The sequence below is a fragment of the Pristis pectinata genome, chromosome 4, assembly GCF_009764475.1.
Source record: "Pristis pectinata isolate sPriPec2 chromosome 4, sPriPec2.1.pri, whole genome shotgun sequence".
Lineage (NCBI taxonomy): Eukaryota > Metazoa > Chordata > Chondrichthyes > Rhinopristiformes > Pristidae > Pristis > Pristis pectinata.
In genome coordinates, this window is record NC_067408.1 from 54839430 (window position 1) to 54862069 (window position 22640).

At 39.9% G+C, this 22640-nt stretch overlaps 1 protein-coding gene across 1 annotated transcript in view; it reads right to left on the minus strand.

The window, feature by feature from the left end:
* Positions 1 to 1790: 1790 nt before the first annotated feature.
* The window catches only part of rnf145a (ring finger protein 145a), an 89636-nt gene continuing 68786 nt past the window's right edge, over positions 1791 to 22640 (minus strand). The window contains exons 8-10 of the mRNA XM_052014554.1: positions 15697 to 15844; positions 7934 to 8290; positions 1791 to 4874 (exon numbers count right to left, since the gene is read on the minus strand). Of these exons, the coding sequence (XP_051870514.1) occupies positions 4362 to 4874; positions 7934 to 8290; positions 15697 to 15844 (1018 nt within the window). The 3' untranslated portion in view covers positions 1791 to 4361. The remainder of the gene's footprint in view (positions 4875 to 7933; positions 8291 to 15696; positions 15845 to 22640) is intronic.

Below are 22640 nucleotides of genomic sequence, written 5' to 3' on the forward strand. Positions count from 1 at the left end.
CAACCAATGAGAATTTGACTCATGTCAAGAAGGGCCCTTCTAGGTGGTACTGAGAAATGTGACAAGGTTCCACATGGTAGGCTTCTTCAGAAGGTCAGAGGATATGCGATCCAGGGAGGCTTGGCCGTGTGGATTCCGAATTGGCTTGCCTGTAGAAAGCAGAGGGTTGTGGTGGAGGGAGTGCATTCAGGTTGGAGGGCTGTGACTCGTGGTGTCCCACAAGGGTCGGTTCTGGGACCTCTACTTTTCGTGATTTTTATTAATGATTTGGATGAGGGGGTAGAAGGGTGGGTTGGCAAGTTTGCAGATGACACAAAGGTTGGTGGTGTTGTGGATAGTGTGGAGGACTGTCGAAGATTGCAGAGGGACATTGATAGGATGCGGAGCTGGGCTGAGAGGTGTCAGATGGACTTCAATCTGGAGAAGTGTGAGGTGGTACACTTTGGAAGGACAAACTCCAAGGCGGAGAACAAAGTTAATGGCAGGATTCTGGGTAGTGTGGAGGAGCAGAGGGATCTGGGGGTTCATATCCACAGATCCCTGAAAGTTGCATCACAGGTGGATAGGGTAGTTAGGAAAGCTTATGGGATGTTAGCATTCATAAGTCGTGGGATCGAGTTTAAGAGCCGCGAGGTAATGATGCAGCTCTACAAAACTCTGGTTAGGCCACACTTGGAGTACTGTGTCCAGTTCTGGTCGCCTCATTATAGGAAGGATGTGGAAGCATTGGAAAGGGTGCAGAGGAGATTTATCAGGATGCTGCCTGGTTTAGAGAGTATGCATTATGAGGAGAGACTAGGGGAGCTAGGGCTTTACTCTTTGGAAAGGAGGAGGATGAGAGGAGACATGATAGAGGTGTACAAAATATTAAGAGGAATAGATAGAGTAGACAGCCAGCACCTCTTTCCCAGGGCACCAGTGCTCAATACAAGAGGGCATGGCTTTAAAGTAATGGGTGGGAAGTTCAAGGGAGATATCAGAGGGAGGTTTTTTTTAAACCCAGAGAGTGGTTGGGGCATGGAATGCACTGCCTGGGGCGGTGGTGGAGGCAGCTACATTGGTAAAATTCAAGAGATTGCTAGATAAACATATGGAGGAAGTTAAAATGGAGGGATATGTGGGGGGGGGGGGGGGAGAAGGGTTTAGACAGTTTTTAGGCAAGGTTTAAAGGTCAGCACAACACTGTGGGCCAAAGGGCCTGTATTGTGCTGTACTTTCTATGATTCTATGAACTCAAGTCCATCTGTAGAAGATACTGCAGTATCCATATTGGCCTCATCAGCCACCTCAGGAGCTACAAAACTGGAACAGAAGTTATCCTTGATCCCAAAGGACTACCTAAAAAAAACATGACAGAGGGCTTCCTACAGGATTTAGTCTGAAGGACCCTGCAATAATCAATTCCACCAATACTATTTTGGACAGATGAATCTGCAACACGTTAATTGATGAGATATGTAATTTCCCTTCACACAAGTTTCCTCAGTACCTGTTGCAGACTCAGTCCGGCAGCTTTGTCCTTTAGAGCACTAGCAAGATTGTGTTATTATCAAGCTACTCTTTGTAATGGCCTTGGAGATGCCATACCCAGAGTCTCATGTTTCCTTCCTTCCCTTGGTATACATCTTTCTTTCATTTTCAATCTTTTTATTGAATTTCAAATTAATTCAAATTGATATACATAACATTAATAATTATACATATGATACAAAGAGATCGGGATAACAATAAGTTAATATTTATACTCACAAGGAGTAAAATATGTAATCTAGACCTCCCGCTCTCTCACTAAGTGTACATAATGCAAAAAAAAGAAATTGAAAAGAAATTTGATCACATGAAAAGAAAACCCCCAAATCCAAAAAAATAAGACAAAAGCAAACTAAAATCTTCAAAGAAAACAAAAACTAGACTGATATTATGTTGTCAGCTCTGCTTCTTTATATTCATAGGTTATTGAAAGGGATTTGAAAAAGGTCTGCTTATATCATATGGAAATATTTAATAAATGGACTCCAAACTTCCTCAAATTTAAGCGAAGGATCAACAGTACCACTCCTAATTTTTTCGAAGTGTAAACAAGTTATAGTTTGAGAAAACCATTGAAATGTAGTAGGGGGTATAGGGTCCTTCCATTTAAATAGAATGGAACTCTTGGCCAAGTATATATCATGAATAGTATTCACCAATTTACTTGCTGAGAAAATGCAAGTGGTAACCAACAGGAAGCTTCCTTTCTTACATTTGACCTTCTGATATGGCTCTGCATGGGGTCTAGACCTACCAGACTATTCTCACTCATCTGTGATTCACTGTCACCTCTTCTGGATCCTTCTGGTAGAAGGGGCATACCTGTGGAAGTTAAGGGAGGAACCTGGAATCCTGTCCAAAAGATGAGATTTCATGTAAAAGACAATGTCAAACTGTCGCTTGACCCTTCCAAAGGACAGTTCTCCCAATTTTTGGACATCCGAGGTTAGTGAGGATTATTGGGTTGACTGGTTTGCTGAACAATAACAATGAACATGTCCCTTTGACATCCTTTGCGGTAATGAAACAGTGGAGGATCAAATGCGGCAGATGTGCCCCATGTGGGCATAGGACATAAAAATGGGAAGATTTCTTTACATTGATTACTCTCTCATATGACTAAAATTATTGCAAGCTTTGAGAAATCATCTGCAAGGTCAGCCCTTTTAAGTGGCTTAACTCTTCTAAATGCATCTGACACTTGAGTAGAACCAATACAGATTTAAATAAACTGATGTAAAGTGTGCAGAGAATGTGTGTTGATTTTTCATGAAGTTTTACAGCTGAGAAGATGAAACATTTGAAGCTGCAATCAAGAGTATACTGAGCAAATGACTTCAAATACGTACCGAGTCAAAACAAGGAGTTTCTGTATGCAACACTATAAAATAAACCAAATGAGGGAAAATCAGCATGGAACAGTGAAGACCAACACCTAATGAGGTATACAGACCACAAAATCGAGAAGCCAAAGATGAAATATTCAGTGGGAGACATTGAAGTTCATCTCACCAAACTGATTCCAAGTTCAATTCATAGCTTGTGAGAAGTTAGTTGGGCTCTACCAAAGCAGTATTCCAATGTAACAAATTGGCCTTGTGATCTCTAGGCAATAAAGGGGAAATGAAAATCAGCCAAGGTTCCCATTCCTGATTATTATTTAGTCATCCTTGCTGAACAAATGTGCACATGAATGGCAATGAGAGAAAGAACAAACCCAGCAATGATGTCATGATTGATTCCTCACTGTACTCAGTTGTACAGAATTACATCAGGAGTCAGTGACTTTGAAAGGGGAGAAATCAGCATCAGTGCATTTGATGACCTTGGTGCATTTATTCAGACATACACATTCTCAAAATAAAGTCCCTGAGGAACTGGGTCAGAATGATTCTATCCATGATTTCATTTATTATTCAACACCAGCTTGCTTGTTCACAAATTGTTCACATTAAGAATGTCAACTTTCAAAAGCTACAGAGTAAGACTCCCATTTCTCTGGTTCACTCATTGTTAATAAAAAAAATTTACCTTTTCTGTTCAAACGCACACAGTAAAGTAAATTTAGAAGTGAGCCTACCTACTTAAGCCATGATGAATTAAGAAAATACATCAGTATTCACTTCTTCCGAAAAGAAAACTGTGCAAAACCTATCAGAGCTACAAAATGGCTTTTTGCTGTGTTTCATCATACAAGTTAATGTAATCATTTCCACAAATCATAAGATAAATTGAAAATAATACTGTACCCCTCAGGTTTCAGAAGTCAAACGTGCCATATTTATCGTGCAACTCTGCCTTATCTGTATCCTGAAGTTCATCCCACTTATGACCCTTCAAGAACCCCCAAAGGCATCACAGTGTTCATAAAAACTCCAGTCTACTTCATTGAGCAGGTAAAGAGAAGCCAAAGTTATTCACGCACCTTTCATCAGGTACTTGTTAATACTTTGGAATGCACTATAAACTATGACAGTGCAATTACAGTTGCTGAATATAGAGCTACAAAACTTTGTTTTTTTTTATTAAAAAGTCTGCTTGCAGCATGTGACTCTAACCATGCTTAAAGCTTCTAATTATATATAAATATAATACGCCAGTCAATCTAATTATTTCATGCCTACAAAAGATCTAACAAAAACATCCTCTCCATTCTGTCATGGCTGTCTTAATACTGTAAAGATGATGTGGCAACAAAATCACTAGATCCCTTCTTAGAAAATGTCTCCAGACCTGCTTGTGAGAACATTACATTCGGTTTCTCTGTAAATGCATCTTATTTCCCCCTTTTGTTTAAACTGACAAGTTCAAATTGAAAACCACTGCCAACATTATTCTAACATCACTGCAGTATCATGACAGGTTAAGGATAATGTTGCTTCATGGGAATCTAACACCTCCATGTATTGTTCATTGAAATTCTGTTGTTTTGCAGACAATTGCTGATCTTCATCCTCAGAAAGTTCTGCTGGATATGGAAACTCAGCTCTGCCATTTTCTGAACATGGATGATCATCTGTGCCTGGGTCACCATGAGAAAGACAATCAGTATTTAGACCTTTCTGGCTCTCACTGTTGTGCCCCACAGCGCCAACTTCAGAACCTAAAGGTGGATCTGAAACTTGACCAGGAGACTCTTGTCCGTCCAATTCTTGTTCTGTTCTGCCCTCATTAGGGGGCAATTGTTCGCCTGCCCCTTGCTGTGGTGTTGCCCCGACTTGCTGCCCTTGAGATTTCAGCTGCTGATGACATAATGGACAAGTTTCCTGCACGTATAGCCACTTCCTGAGACAGGCCGAATGAAAGAAATGGCTGCATGGTGTAATCACTGCAGAATGCATATCCTAAAGAGAAAAGAATTTAATTTGGTAAGAAACATCAGATCATAAAATGATTTTCTCACATAACTTTCCCTACTTTTCCATAATTACTGACTCCTGTTGGTTCAAATCTGTGCCTGGAAACCAAAATGTTACTTATTGACAAGGCTTTGACCATCAGTGGGTAATTAATGCAACGTAGCCATTCCAGTTGTGCTGCCCCCTGCCTGACCTGGGTGCACATCCTCTTGTTGCTAAACAGAATCGAGGATAATCACCAAAAATGTAAATACTTCCGAACTGGTCAAAGTTTGACCAGCTTCTATTCACAATCTGGATGAGATTTCCTTAAGGAATGATGATAATGTCATTATGTTTCAGAAATTTTGTAGAGCCCCACAGCTTAAAAGTAGTACATTCATAATGAAACAAAAAACAAACTGCTGGATGAACTCAGTGGGTCAGGCAGCAGCTGTGGAATCAGAGGGATGGTCGACGTTTCAAGTTGCAACCCTGCATGAGTCTGGATGCAAGGTCTTGACCCAAATCCCGACCATCCCTCTGCATGCACAGATGCTGCCTCATTTGCCAAGTTCCTCCAGCGGTTTGTTTTTTTGCTCCAGGTTACAGCATCCATAGTCTTTTGTGTCTTCATAATGAAACGTACATCACAAGGTGCACTGCATCAACATCTGGAACTAAAATAGTTGAAACTGAGTGCTGCTCTCTCTCGGGGGGGATATCAATGCACTGGCTGGTGTCCCACAGTCCTTTCTCTCCCAGGGCAGGGGCTGTGCACCGGCTAATGCTTCTCAGCCCCTCTTTCTCAGTTTGGGGTTGGTGGAGGGGGAAGGAGTGTGGGTGTGCACTTGCTGTGTGGTGATTGTGTCTGGTTTCACTGCCTCCTCTGGTGGCACATTCTGGATATCTGGCACTCAGTGTGGGGAAGATTTCCCATCAGATCTCCTTTAATTCTTCCTTTTTGATGAAGTTTATGATCGAGTTACATAAAATTTTATTTTTTTTATATATATATATATATATATAGTACTTTTCCCCATAACAGAGATAGATAAACTTGAGGACATGAGCGCAGGGTAAGGGGGAGGAAATTTAGAGGGGATATGAGGGGGACTTCCATCTCCCAGAGGGTGGCAAGTTCCTGGAATGCACTACCCAGATGGTTGAAGCTGGGTCACTAACAGCATTTAACAAGTGTCTAAACATGCACTTGAATCACTTAGGCATGAAAGGCTGTGGACGGAGTGCTGGGAGATGGGATTAAAACGGGAGGGTCCCCACTGGTGGGCATGGATGAATTGGGCCGAACAGCCTGTTTCCATGGCACGTGATTCTATGACTGCTCTCTACAATTGACAAGGTGAGGGTGCAAAACCACAATATTCCACCGGAACATACTGCTAGAGGAATCCAGACACAATTACTATGCTCAAGCAGAAGGCACTCCAATAGGCAAGGCAAAGGACACAAACCCAGTGTGGGCAAATAGGACCAGTACGGACAGACAAAAAGGTTGGCATGGATGAGGTGGGCCGAAGGGTTCACCTCTGCACTGCACGACTCCATGACCTATGAGAGGTTCTGAGAGACACTTGTCAGGGTACAGATAGCCACAAAGTTAACATACACTATTCCCACAGTAAAGGGAATGAAGAATCAGGTGAAGGCACCGTGACAGCATGAGAATAATCTGATGCTCAGCTACAAGCAGATAGATTCTTTAGCAAACGAACAAAGAAACATTCTTAGTGGGAAACCCATGCACGTTAGCTGTCTTAGGTTCAATTATAGCAGTGTGCCAAGTCATCTGAGTTAGGGAAGAGTAGAGTAAAGTCAGACAAGGTTTGTTTTCTCTATTCCTATGGAGTGACTCATACTGGAGCACATGTCTGTGAGCCTGCATGTGAAACTAGAGATAGTAACAGTGATACTACAAACAAGCATAACGAAAGCTAGATGTGATTTCCTGCATGATACCATAGAATGCCAACACCACAATGTACAACCTCACACATTGAGAATAGTCACTTGAGTTACAAAGCACTGCATGCAAAGGGAAGAGAATGAGGTACAAATGCAATACAGAATTGTATCAAGGAGGAACTTATGATCAAGCACAGTCCTCAGTGAACCTCAAAGAGCCAAACTGCAGCCCAACACTTCTGCAAACAGTAAAATCTGTCCTTCTGGTCACCTTCAATAAACAGCCACCTGTGCAATAAAGCCAGTGATTCTCAAAACCAATAGGTTTCTAATTTACATGTAATTCAATAGAACCTGCAACTCAATTAAGCAGCCATCTGCTAACCTGGAAGCAGATGCTAGCTCTTTTTTAAAAAAATTATAGTGAAGATTCTCTTGCAAATCAAACCTTCACCTGGTTTAAGAATGCCTTTCAAGCATATTTTTGTCCATTAAAGCCATTGTTATGACTACCATTTCAAATTTTAGGAAGGCAACTTATTGTAGTTCATGGACTATTATTTCCAATTAAGCTAATAAAGCTTAAAAGTGTAAATTATATTTTAAAAAGCTCGATAAGCACCATCAGCAAAATACTTCTTTCAAAGAAATTTGTATCTCTATTTCTATTTTCCATTGGAAAAAAAAATCTCCCCCCCACCCCCCCATAGTAAAATAGAAAACTTCGCATACTGATTCTATTTCACAAGAAGTCACTTCTGCTTTTGCATGAATAGATTAAGGACGATCATCAGTGAAATGCGAATGCTATCTCAATACTTTCATTTGCCCCTTACAGCTAGCAGTTGACTCTTAACCTCAATTTCAGTAAAGGTCTAATTAAATACAACAAATCACTTGAGAGCTTTTAAACATCTTCTACTTTAAAGAAGCTTTGGTTATTATTAAAGCAACTTCATAGCACAAGTCACAATGGAAAATAATCAAAGGAATTTTATAGCAGTTAGGAATTAGCAGAAGCAAATACACATACAAAATGTGAACTGAACATAAGGACAGCCAATTGTGATAGTCCTGAAAGAGACAGTTTGGGTACTAAAGCCAGGGTTTAAGTGTTTCACTGGTGCCATGCTACATACCTGGTAACAGATGGAACAAATGTCATTGTGCTCTTCAAGCTGCTCTTTAGTGGCAGTTGGCAGCGAATTGATCTTGTTTGCTGCATCCCTGCGGAGAAGAAAGCTCTTCCATCCCAACTGTGCTCGAAGCCAGACATTGAAGTAAGAATGGACAAAGATGATGGATGAACCCATCCAAGTCCATTCTCCTAATATTGTCTCTGCTATACCATAGGCAACAACACACAAAGCCACCAGGAACTCAAGCAAGCGGTAAGTACCATTCACATAATAGATCACATCATCAAGGTTTTCCATTGGTTCCTTACTGAACTCCTCCACCATAAAAAGAATATAGATGAAGAGCGTTCCGAGTACCTGTTATCAATGGAAAGATGTGTTAAGAGCATAGTTTCAACCAAATATCAATTTGTCTACATGGAACGAAACATGCCAACTCTAATTAGAGAAGTTACACGTTAGCAAAAATTGTTTATAATACATATTAACACGTGGATAATGATTTAAATATTCAAATTTAATAAATTAAACAAAGTCGAAAAGGATGTGCTCCAACAGAAAAAAAATGTAGTATTTCCATTGCAAACTACTAACAGACCTGTTAGATGTATCAATCCAAACCAGATTTTCTTTTAATATATAATCGAGATTCCACTCTTCTATCAACAGTCATCAGAATGAAAGTTTAAACCTATTGAAACTCAAGACAAGAATTCCTCCAAGATTTTACATGTTTGAACTGAATGATGTACCTAAGAATTTTATCCCATTATCTTCAATTTAGAAACTCAATGAATGCATACTGCCAAGGTTAGTGTAAATCAATGGGGATACAAGTTGGTAATCATCACAGTCAAGGAAGGTTTAGCTCACAACATCATTGGGCACCCTCTCTTTTGTTGACTGATTCAAAGCAGGCTTAAGGTAGTGTAAGAAAAAAGTTTCACCCTTCTCTACAAGCGTTCTTCTAGTAGTGTTCTCCTGCATGAGTGTTTTTGGCCACTCCCTTAATTACCAGACTCAGACTGCCACCCTAAAAACATGAACAAATACTTGGGCAAAATAACCTGGAAATCAAACACAGATCTCTTTGTTTGAAGTCCAATATTCCAGTACTGGGAGGGCGGGGGGTGTTTCTTATCTTTAGGAACAAAACAAGTGAAGGCATTTCAGCAAGAGTTAACTTAAAATTAGCCACTCATTGAACCTCTGCCAGACAAATATGTGGCAGATTAAATTCAACACAGAAATGTGTGAGATGATATATTTTGGCATGAAGAACAGAAGAGGCAATGCAGGCTAAATGGAACAATTTTAAAGATACTGTAAAACAAACTGAAGGTGGCAGGACAAGGTAAATTAAAAAAAAGTTAAAGGATATAGGAACCTGGGCTTTATAAAGTACAAAAGGTGAAGCTGCAGTAAATTCATATGAAGAGCTAGTTCCACCTGGAATTCTGAACACAATGAACACAGACAAGAAAGTTTTGCAGTGCACGTAAAGATACACTAGAATAGTTGTAGAGGAGGAGGAATCATAGAAATGTGAATAGGCTGAGGAAGCTGGGTGTTCTCTTGAGTAGAGAAGATGAAGAGAAGATTTGATGAGCACATTTAAAATCATAAAGGGCTTAGCTAGAATAATGAAAACTATTTGGTCAGAGTATCGATAAGCAGAAGGCAAAGGTGCAATGAGACTGACAGAAAGACCAGAGTCAGCGCGAGGAAAACATTTTCTTCTGTTGGACATGCATTCCAGGTTGTCTTTGTTCTTCTGCACTTCTCAGTATTCAATTGCTTCGTCTTCCTTTGTTTAATTGCACATCTCAAACACATTACCTTACAGTTCAAGGCTGAATATCATTTGCAACATTTTTGTCCACTTAGCAATCCACTGCCTACAAACTTTGTCTGCACATGGTTAGTCAGACTTGTTGGAGACCATCATTGTTTGGTACTTTTGTGACTTGAATATCACTTTCCACTCATCAGTTCATGCCAGAAAATGGTCTAGTCCTTCGTGCAAGCAGACCTGAGCAGACACATTTACAAAGGAGTTCAGAATGGAATTGAATATTGTGCTATCAATAATGCATATCCTTTTGCTGACCTTATTTTGGGGGAAGGGCAGTGATGAAGAAATTGAAATTGGCAGGGCTAAAGACCACTTTGGGGAAATCACACAGCAACGTTCTGGGAGTGAAATCTTGAATCTCCAACAACTGTATTCACCTTTGTAAAGGCTATTACTTTAGCTCATGCAGAGTTTTCCTCTCCATTTCCACTGACCAAGTTTACCCAGGCTCTTTGGTTCTACATTCAATTAGAGGCTGCTTCAATTTCAAGAGCAGGCACCATTAATTCACCTCTGGAATTCAATATATTTGGGCAGACCATAATCGTATCTGAAGCTAATTGGTCTTGGTGAAAAGAAATCCAATGTTAGTAAGTGGGTTACTAGTGAAGTGTCTCTTAATGGTATTGTTGCTGATATTATCCATCACTATGCTGATGACTGAAAAGATACTGATGGGCCAGGAATAAGCTAAATTAGTTTTTTGGTCCAGCTTTGCCCTACTCAATTCTCCACCTTATTCTGTCAAAACCAGCAAGAGATGGGGTTATTCTCACATACATCTCTAGCACTGCAGGCAAAATATTGCCTGTTCCCATAGCTTTAACTATAAATAATGTGTTAAATTGTGCTGGCTGAAAGCGAATTGTTTAGAAAGGGAATAACAGCTATCAGCCATTCACAATTTTGCACATGCACAGTGCAAGGGGGAAGTCCAAGATGTGCCGGAGGTCAAATGTTGGCAGCCAAATTGTCCGCCTGGACTTGCCATTGATTCTGGCAGAGGAGCGTTATGCTTAAAAGCGGGACTGGGGTTATGGTTAAGCCAGGGACTCCTACATCCAACAACCCTCCTTTCTGCAGCCTCACTAACTGTCCTCGATTCAAAGATAATTCTGAGAGACAGTACAAATTATTTTCCAATAGTTTGCTCACAACTGATGTTTGGCTGATTCTCAAGCAGTTCTTTGCTCTAGTCTCTGTTCCTTTTAAACAGTCTTCAAGTCTTATACACGTGTTAGCAAAGCATACTGTACCAGCTGAGTGCAGGGCAAAGGGGTGAGTTCATTTCAAATATTCAATGGCCGAGTTTTATTGTTAGATTCCATTTTCATTTGTGGTGATAAATGAGCAATACAAACTGGTGAACTACCAGCTTTAACCTGCCAGGTTATAAAATAACGAGCAGAAATGTTTAAATGAAGTCAACTCCTCAGAACTTGTGGAACCTGGGAATCAGTCTGTGGATTCTGCCAGGACACAGATTGCTTAAACGCAGAATGCAGTGCCCACTTAGTTCAATGTACACAGAGTGGACCTGGTGAGCAAAGAACTACGATGAAGCTTTGCATTTAATGAATTAAACAGACTGAATTAAATAAGGCAAGTCAGGCACAGCAAGACAGGCAATTTGTTTATGTGGGAGGTGATGGAAGCCAGTATGATCCACGTTGATCACATCTGCAATAAATGTCTGCAGCTTGACGCACTTTGGCTCAGGGTTGATGAGCTCGAGTCCGAGAAATAAAGACTACAATGCATCAGGGAATGGGAAACATGATAGGTGAACTTATGGTATCTACAAATAATTGCAGAGATGTGTTTACAAATGACCATAGGATATTTAAACTTTTAGAAGAGAATACCAAAATGGGAAAAAAAGAGGAAGCATAAAACACTGGTGGGAGCTGTCAATGAGTCATGTACAGCAGTGTTATTCAGGAAATTAGAGGCACATGTAGCCAACACAATCTACAAATAAACTGAGCGGTAACAGCATGGAGGATAAATGCACGGCATGTTTAAGAGATTGATTTTTGAAATCAGAATGTTAAGGAAACAATGACAAAAAAAATACACTTCAAATCAAGTATTGTGCAATTAGAAAGGATTAATAAACTGGTGGTTAAGGGGTGCTCAGAGAAGAGTATTAATAATATAACAGAACTTTATGCAAGGACTGAAATGAAATCTGAAGATGGTCCTCAATCTAAACAAAGCAAACTACAAAAGTTTGATGTGCAAGCTGAATACGGTAGATTAGAAAACTAAATTAAAAGGTATGACGATAAACAAGCAATGGCTATCTTTTAAGTAATACATAATTTAAAGGAAATATAACACTTCAAGGCACAAAAAACAAACAGATCGAGGTCCAACCATAGTGACAAGTTAAAAGTGAATATTAGATCAAAAGCAAAGGCTTACATTGTTAAAAGGAACAGTGAGCAAAAACTTCAGAATTCAGCAAGAGCACAAGTCACTAATAAGGGGAAAGTAGAATATAAAAGCAATCCAGCAAGAAACAAAAACACAGAGCACAAAAGCTTCTATAGAAATATAAAAAAAGGAAAAGATTAGCAAAAGTTACAGACAGAAGAAATTATACCAGGGAATGAGAAAATGGCAGAGAAATTAAATATTTTGCATCTGTTTTCATTGAAGACACAGAAAAGTTCCAAGAAAAAGCAGAGCATTGCAGGTCCAAAGTGAATGAGGAAATGAAAAGAAATTAACATTACTGAATAAATAAAATACTGGAAAAAGTAAAAGGGATCCCCAGGTAGTAAAAGAGGCAGCTTCAGAGGTAATGGAGGCATTGGTTGTCATCTACCAAAGTTCCACAGATTCTAGAAATGTTAGATTGGAAAGCAATTTAAGAAAGACGAGGAAGAGAAAATAAAGAACTACAGATTATTCAGCCAGCATCAACAGTAGAGAAAATACTGGACTCTACTATTAAGGATGTGATGGCAGGGCTTTCAGAAAGTAACAATAGGAGTGAGCAAAGTTGAAATAGACTTATGAAAGGGAGGAAAACCTTTCATAATAAACCATGTTTAACGGATCTGTTGGAGTTCTTTGAGATTGTAACTGGCAGAATAAACAGGGAAGGACCGGCAGATACGGTGTTTCTGAACTTTCATAATGCCTTTTCTAAGGCGCCACGCAAAAAGTTACTAAGTCAGGGTCATACAGCACAGAAACGGGCCCTCTGGCCCAACTCATCCATGCTGACCAAAATGCGTATGTACCTGTCCAAATGCCTTTTAAATAACATGATCGTACCCATCTGTAGCTCTTCCTCTAGCAGCTCATTCCACGTACTCACGACCCTCTGTGTGGAAAAAGTTGCCTCGCAGGTCCCTTTTAAATCTTTCCTCTCTCTCTTTAAGCCTCTGCCCTCTAGATTTAGACTACCCTACCCTGGGGAAAAAAGACTTTGGCTGTTCACCTTATCTATGCCCTTCATGATTTTACAACCCTCCATAATGTCACACCTCAGCTTCCTACACTCCAGGGAAAAAGTTCTCGCCTATCCAGCCTCCCCTTATGACCCAAGCTCTCCAATCCTGGTGGCATTCTCAAATATTTTCTGCATCCTAAGTTTAAGGACGTCCTTCCTTTTAGCAGGATGATCAGACCTGTATGCAATGCTCCAAATGTAGCCTTACCAATGTCTTGTACAGCTGTAACATGACATCCCAATCCCTGAACTCAATATTCTGATAAAGGCAAGCGTGCCTAACGTCTTCACCACTCTATCTACCCATGTTGCCACTTTCAAGGAATGATGTACTTGCACCCCTAGGACTCTGTTCGACAACATTCTCCAGGACCCTACCACTTACTGTCTAAGTCCTGCCCAGTTTTGTCTAACCAAAATGCAACACCTCACAATTATTTGAATTAAAACTTCACCTGGCGTTCCTCAGCCACTGGCCCAGTCGATCAAGATCCCGTTATAATCTGAGATGACCTTCTTCATTGTCCAATATATCACCAATTTTAGTATCATCCGCAAACTTACTAACCATGCCACCTACGGTCTCATTCAAATTGTTAATATAAATGACAAACAGTGGACCCAGCACCAATTCTGTGACACAGCGCTGGTCACAGGCCTCCAGTAAGGCCACCACAACTGGCTCCTACCATCAATTTTGTACCCGATGGCTAGCCCACCCTGGATTCCACATGATCCAACTTTCTGGACTAGACTACCACATGGTACCTTGTCAAAGGCCTTGCTAAAGTTCATACAGACCACATCTACCGCACTTCCCTTGTCCATCTTCTTGGTCACTTCTTCAAAAAATTCAGTGCTCATGGTACTCAGGAACAAATTGAGGACTGGCTGGCTGACAAATAACAGAGTAGGAATAAAAAAGGTAATTTTCAGCTTGGGAGCTTGTGACTAGTGGGGTGCTGTAGAGATAGGTAGTGGGGGCCCTGCTGTTCATATTCTACATCAATTATTTGGATGAGGAAACCAAGTATAATATAGCTAAGTTTGCTGATGATACAAAGCATTGTTAGTTATTAGGATGCAGCAAAGAGACTTCAGGGGATTTGGGCAGGCCAAGTGAATGGACAAAGATATGGCACATGGTACAAAAATGCAAACATGGAGGAAACAAAACCCACAAAAGCTGAGTATAATTAAAATGTAATTCTGAAGGGTGTTGTGGTTCGAGAGATTTTTACATCCTTGCACATGAATCACTGAAAGTTAATATGTGGATACAGCAAGAAATTAAGGCGGCAAATGGCATTATGGCTGTTGAAGAGGATTTGAGTACAAGAGTGAAGGCATCTTACTGCAATTGTACAGGATCGTGGTGAGCCATAACTGAGATATTGTGCGGAGATCTGGTTTTCCTAGTCACAACGCAGAGAGGGCAAAGTTTCACCAGATTGATTTCCGAGTTGGAGGATTTTCCCTATGAGGGAAGCTTAAGCCAAATGGGCTCATACTTTAGTGAGTTTAGCTGAGAATTTAGATGAGAAATGGTCTCCTTGAAACATGCAAAAATCAAAGAAGCTTTCAAAGGCTATGCGGGAATGATATTTTCCCTGGGTAGGATGTCTAGATGGGGTTGGCCATTTAGGAGCACGGCAAGAAGAAATTTCTTCACCCAGGGTATGGTGAATCTTTGGAATTGTCTTGAGGACAATGGCAATTCAGATGCTGAGTATAATAATGAAGACACAGACAATGCATTTTTGGACGCTAGGGTAATCAAGGAATATGGGGACAGTGCAGGAAAGTGGCAGCGAGGTAGCCATGTTCATACTGAATGGTGCAGCTGATATTATGGGCCATTTTCCTGCTGTTAGTTTTTAACATTTGTAGCCAGTGAGAAGTGGGAAATCATGGCCAGAGCCTTCCTTGCTTCTCAGGTGACGTGATATTTTGCACTGAGAAAAAAAATTCCACATTCGGAGTTAGGAATATTTGGAATTCTCTCCCCCATGGGGTTATGAATGCTTAGTTTTGTGTATGTTCAAAACATTTTTTTTTGGATTTAAATGGGAACAAGGGATTTAGCATTCAGGTATGACGTGGAAGAGTTGGGGTTCAGCCATGATCTTATTAACACAGCAGGTACACGGTCTACTCTTGCTCTGATTTATGTTCTTATGAAAAAGGAATTTTTTTGGGGGGGTGGAGGAGGGAGGGGGCAAGGCAGGAGGGTTGAAAGGGTTGAAAAAAAATAACAGGCATGTGCTAATTTTTCACAGAAATCCCTGATCTCATCAAAATGTCACTAGTAACTTGTTTATATGCTACCAACTTGCAGCACTAAAATTAAAGGATCTGAAAGGTCATATTTTATGAGGACATTGCAGTGCAGCAATGCCAACACATCATTGTGGGATTGCAAAATAAAAATTGATCCATTACCTGCAATGAAGTCAGAACACTGCTAGAGATAATGATAAGCAGCCAAAAGTCCATCTGGAAAAACTGAGAAATCATGTAGGCCATATAAGCTGGAAATACCAGCAAGAACAAACACAGGCTGACTGCTCGAAAGTGCTTCCACAGACTCCTGTAAGCAAGCAAAAGATGTAGTAAATATGTGATAGCAAATTCCACTGCATTTTTTTTTTAAAGATGTGTTTTATCCTTAAAACACCACCAGACATTCAACAGGATTTTAAGGACCAAGTCACAGGAGTCTATTCTGCCCCTGAACCTAGAAATCCAGTTTTCAAACTCTGACGACTCAGTCTTATTTGCACTTATTCTTACCAGCTCTTTTCCTCCATGGAATTTAAAAAAAAATGCTTTCTTGGTGATTCAAATGTAGAATTTGACCTGTATGCTAAAGAACAGTAATCCTCACAAATTCTGTGCCCACACACAAGGCTCCATACTTACCCCTGGTGGCTAAACAGACAATTTATTATCACTGTCCTCTGAGTTAGCCAACAGAGAGAGGAAAGTCAAAAGTAAAATGAACTAGCAAAATAGAGCATTACAGATTTTCAAACCTTGGAATACGTTTTATATTTTATTCATCACAATTTAAAATTACTTCTTTCATTCTAAATTCAGTGCAGGCAGTATTGTCTCCAAAAGAATAGCTCATTATGCCATTCAACAAGAAAATCAAAGTATCCCAAAGAATTAATAAATCTTTCTTCTTTCCATGTATGTACATTTCCAGAGTATTTTCTTTTTATGAGCATCAGGAACAACAAAAAAAAACATTTCTGAGCAGAGGTGGCACCTTCCAGATAGAAAATTCCAAAAACAAAATGACATGATTTGACCAGCATATTTTTTTAAACATTTGTCAATGAATTCACCATCTAATTACCACGTTCTTCAATTATGCCCTAAATGAACTATAATTTTAAAAGTAACAATCATGAAGGAAGTAGCAGTAAAGCATTTAGAAACTTATCATACAATTAAGCAGAGTCAACATGGTTTAATGAAAGGAAATTCTAAATAAAAATACAATTTATTACATTTCTTTGTGAAAGTAGTGAGGAAGGTAGATAAGGGAGTAGCAACAGATGGAACATATTTAGATTTCCAGAAGATTTGGAAAGGTACCACAAACAGTTACAGTACAAGAGTCATGGCATGGGAGTAAAATATTAGCAAAGATAGAGGATCAGCTAAATAACAAAAAAAATTGGTATAAACAGGTCATTTTCATGGTGGTAAAGTGTAACTAGTAGAATGCCACAGGCCACTTACAATCTACATTAATGACAAATGAAGAGATCGGTGTACTCTACTGAAATCTGACAAGTGGGAAAACAAACTGTGAGGAGTACGCGAAAAGTTTGCAAAGAAATATAAATAGGATTAGTGACTGGGCAAGAATATGGCAGATGGAATGTAATATAATGTTATCCACTTTGGTAGGAAGAATCAAAAAGGATGTTTTATAAATTGAAAGAGACAACAAAACGCCATTGTGTAGAGAGTTTGCATGTCCTTATACATGAAACACTAAATTACGATGTAGGTACACCAAGTTATGAGGAAGGCAGATGGAATATTGGCCGTTGCTATGGAATAAAAAGAATATAAATGGAAGTTTTGCTGCAACTGCACAGGACATTGATGAAACCACATGTAGAATATTACAAATTATGGGCTCCTTATTAAGGATTATATATGCATTAGAGGCAGTCCAGAGGAGATACACAAATTTGGTTCTGGAGATAAAAGGAGTTGACTTATGAAGAAAGGTTGTAGTCATTGGAGTTCAGAAGAACAAGAGGAGACCTTACTTAAACAATCCTGAAAGGATGTTTTACATCATAGGAGAATCTAGAACTGGTGGGCACAGTTTCAGAATAAAGGGAATCCCTTGCAAGATAAGCATGAATATTTGAGAGTCTTTAGAATTTTACGAAGACAAGTCACTGAGTACAGACAATTGATTGAGTACATTCAAAGCCAACACAAACAGAATTTTGGTCTAAACATAGTCAAGGGTTATGGTACACAGTTGGAAAACGTAGTCATGACCAAGATCAGATCAACCATGGCCTTACCAAATGATACAGCTGATTCAAAAGGTCATATAATCTACTGTCTCCTATTTCTTGTATCATTAGTTTTTAATTTGGTTGTCTGATTTCAAAAACTATACACTTCCTCCATATCCCAAATGGTGCATCGCTTGTATTTAAATACAAAATTTTGAAAACATGGGGCTAATTGAAATGCAACTTTTCAAACCTTACAGACAACAGTCAAGCCAGGACTGCATACAACCTTCACATGCTTCAGCACGAAACAGGACTATAACCAGACAGCCACTTTAATCACTGGTGACAACCAGTTTCTTGAGACATACAAAGGTAGTCAACAACACTCAAATATAAGTAACATAAATGCCATCTTCCACCTTCAGTAAGCAATGGAAGGTGTCATCAACCATGCCATCAAGCAGCACTTGTCAACATCTTTCAGTTTGAGTTTCACAGGGCTTCAAACCTCATGACAGTTTGGTTCAAACAGGGACCAAAGAGCTCAGTTCCACAGTTGAGTTGAGAGTGACTACTCTTGATGTGAATGCAGCAATTCAACAAGTGTGACATCAAGGGGATCAGTTCAAATAGAGGTGAATGGGCATCAAGGGGAAAACACTCCAATTATTGGAGTGCAATCATTCCAGTCCTAAGAGTTCTTCAGGACAGTGTCCTAGGCCCAACCATTTTCAACTTCTGCTTCAAAGACATGCTTTCATCATACAGGGTTGTTTACCGATGACCGCACAAAGTTCATTTCCACCTAAAATAGTCCATGCCTTCACACAAGAGATGTGCAGATGCTGGAATCTGGATCAACATGCAAAACTGAGATGATATCCAGATATTGGCTGAAATGAGCTAAGTAACAGCACCACACATATATCAGGCAATGACCATCATTAAGAGTCTTACCATCTATTGACATTTAATGTGACCCTACTATAAACACCCTGGAGGACATCATTCAAGTGGACCAAACACACAAGTACAAGAGATCAGAACTGAGCAACTGAGCTCCTCCACAGCCCAAGGGTTTTCTACCATCTACAAGACAAGTCAGCTCTGTGATGGAGTACTCACCACTTGTCTGGATAAGTGCAGGTCCAACAACACTCCAAGAGCTTGACATGATCCAGGATAAATCAGCCTGTTTCAATGACATGCCACTTGTTGCCCTAAATATTCACTCTCACTGCTACAAGCATACCATGGTTGCAGAGTACCATATACAAAATGCATAGTAACTTGCTGAGGCCATTCCAACAGCACCTTGCAATCTTGTAACCTTTACCATGAAGGACAAGAACAGCAGGTTCATAGAAATACTACTGCATACAGTTTCTCTCCATATCACACACCACTCTGACCTGGAAACTTAGCCATTCCTTCATCATGGGATCAGAATTCTTAAACTCATTACTAAAGGTATTGTGGAAATACCTTAACCAGCAAGACTGAATTTGTTCAAGACTTCAAGGGCAATTAAGGATGTGCATTAAGTGTTGGCCTTACCAGAAACACACATCCCATGTAAATTCCCCCTCCAAAAAACATGGTAATAGCTTAAGGAAAATCTTCATTTTAAGCCCAAGTTCCTCAGTTCAGTAGGAATTATTGAAGTAGATTCTGCCATGCTTTCATCCACTTTATACAGCTTGTTAAAAGGAAGACAACTAACTTTCTAAAATGGTGAATGGTTAAGCATCCCTGGTGATAGAATACTGAATCAAACAGATCAGGCAGTGTCTCCATCTGTGCTGATCTAAAATTTAAATGCAAGGTAGTCATATAATTTTAAGAGTGTGAGACATACTTCAGATATTATGGTAATTAAAAGAGGACATACTATGGTGGTCAATAAAATGTCAACATATGGAGATGTTGTATCACAAGTACAACCTACAGCACAATCTTCTTGTTATTTTTTTTACAGAATGCGCCATTACTCAGACTTCAAAACACACTGCTGGTTGTAAATCAAAATCTGATTTAATCATCCCCAAAATCAGTTTCAGCTATTTACTATTTTAAGCACCATATTAAATAAAATATCTACACTAAGAATTACACATAAGTTGTCTGCTGATTTGCAAATCAGAACAATCTTTGGTGAATACATGCAGAAAAAGATTGGGTATTCAAGTCTAATTTTAAAAGCCCAATTTAGAGTCAGTAGTTCTGATGTTCCTCCTGCAGTACCTTTGACAAAATGGATAGTAGGAGGGATGTGGGGACAATAGAAAACAGAGCACAGAACAGTACAGCACAGGAACGGACCCTTCAGGCCACAACATCTGTGCCGACCATGTGCCAAATTAAACTAAACCCATCTGCCTGCGCATGATCAATCTCCCTCCATTCCCTATATGTTCATGTGCCTGTCTAAATGCCATTTAAACACCACTATCGCATCTGCTTCCACCACTACCCCTGGCAGTGTGTTCCAGGCACCTACCATACTGTGTAAAAAAAAAACTTACCCTGCACATCTACTTTAAACTTTCCCCCTCTCAAGATATTTGAAAAGTACGTATGGTGCTTTCATGTTCCAGAACCGGCCCAAAAACAATAAAAGTATTCTAATATGATGGCAGTACCACCTTAAGTTTCAGCATCTGTGTGAATATTAGCCATATATCATGGTAAAGATTGGAGAGAAGAGTCTTCGATAATGCATTTGATTTTCAAAAGAACATAAGAAATAGGAGGAGCAGGCCATCTGGCCCATCAAGCCTGCTCCGCCATTCAATAAAATTATGGCTGATCTGGTCATGGACTCAGCTCACCCTACCTGCTCTTTTCCCATAACCCTTAATTTCCTTACTATGCAAAAATCTGTCCAAATGAGTCTTAAATATATTTAATGAGGTAGCCGCTACTGCTTCCCTGGGCAGAGAATTCCACAGATTCACTACTCTCTGGAAAAAGCAGTTTCTCCTCATCTCCATCCTAAATCTAATTCCCTGAACCTTGAGGCTGTGTCCCCTGTTTCTTGCGTCACCTACCAGTGGAAACAACTTTCCTGCCTCTATCTTATCTATCCCTTTCATAATTTTATATGTTTCTATAAGATCCCCTATCATTCTTCTGAATTCCAGCAAGTATTGTCCCAGGCAACTCACTCTCTCTTCAGAGGCTAACCCCCTCATATCCAGAATCAACCTGGTGAACCTCCTCTGCACCACCTCCAAAGCCAGTATATCTTTCCTCAAGTAAGGAAACTAGAACTGCACTCAGCACTCCAGGTACAGCGTCACCAGTACCCTGTACAGTTGCAGCATAACTTCCCTGCTCTTAACTTCAATCCCTCTAACAATGAAGGCCAACATTTCATTTGCCTTCTTGATAACTTGTTACACCTGCAATTCATGCACAAGCACTCCCAAGTCCCTCTGCACAACAGCATGCTGCAATCTTTCACCATTTAAATAATCTGATCTTCTATTTTTCCTTCCAAAGTGGATGACCTCGCAGTTACCAACATTGTACTCCATCTCCCAGACCCTTGCCCACTCACTTAACCTATCCATATCTCTCTGCAGACTCTACAGATCCTCTGTGCAATTTGCTTTTTCACTTAATTTAGTGTCATCAGCAAACTTAGGCACACTGCACTCAGTCCCCTCTTCCAAATCATTAATGTATATTGTGAACAGTTGTGGGCTCAGCACCGACCCGTGGCACTCTGCTCTGCACTGATTGCCAACCAGAGAAATACCCACTTATCCCAACTCTCTGCCTTCTATTGGTTAACCAATACTCTATCTATGCTAATACATTACCCCCAACTCCATGTATCCTTATCTTTTATGCAGCACCTTATCGAACACCTTCTAGAAATTCAAGTATACAGCTTCCACCTGTTCCCTCTACCCACTGCACTCATTATATCCTCAAAGAACTCCAGTAAGTTTGTCAAAGAGAACCTGTCCTGCCCAAATCCATGCTGGATCTGCCTGATGGTACCACTTCTATCCAGATGTCCTGCTATTTCCTCCTTAATGATAGCTTCAAACATTTTCCCAACTACAGACGTTAAGCTAACTGGCTTATAATTACCTGCCTTTTGCCTACATCCTTTTTTAAACAGTGGTGTGACATTTGCTGTCTTTCAATATGCCAGGACCTGCCCACAATTCAGAGAATTTTGGTAAATCACAAATGCATCAACTATAACTTCCACCATGTTTTCAGGACCCTGGGATGCATCCCATCAGGACCAGGGGACTTATCTACCTTTAGGCCCACTATTTTGCTCATCACTATCTCAGCTGTATCGACAACAATTGTATCGAGGTCCTCACCTCTCATCACATCCGTAACCTCTCTCTTTGGCACATTAGACGTGTCCTCCATTGTGAAGACCGACACAAAATAGTCATTCAAGGCCTCAGCCATTTCCACATTACCCAATATTAATTCCTCCTTCTCATCTTCCAAGGGACCTATGTTCACTTTAACCACCTTTTTCTGCTTTATATAATTATATAAACTTTTACTATCTGCTTTTATATTTTGTGCTAGACTACTTTCATAATCTATCTTACCTTTCCTTATTGCTTGCTTAGTGCTTCTTTGCTGCTTTTTAAAGTTTATCCAACCTTATAGTTTCCCACTACTCTTGACGACTTTGTATGCATGAGCTTTTAGCTTGATGCCTTCTTTTATTTCCTTAGTTATACAATGCTGGCTCTCCCCACCCTTACTGTCCTTGCTTTTAACTGGAATATATTTTTCTTGAGCACTGTGAAAAATCTCTTTGAAAGTCTGTCACTGTTCCTCAACTGTCCCACCATATAAGCTTGTGTTCATAGTCTATGCTAGCAAACTCCTCCCCCATCC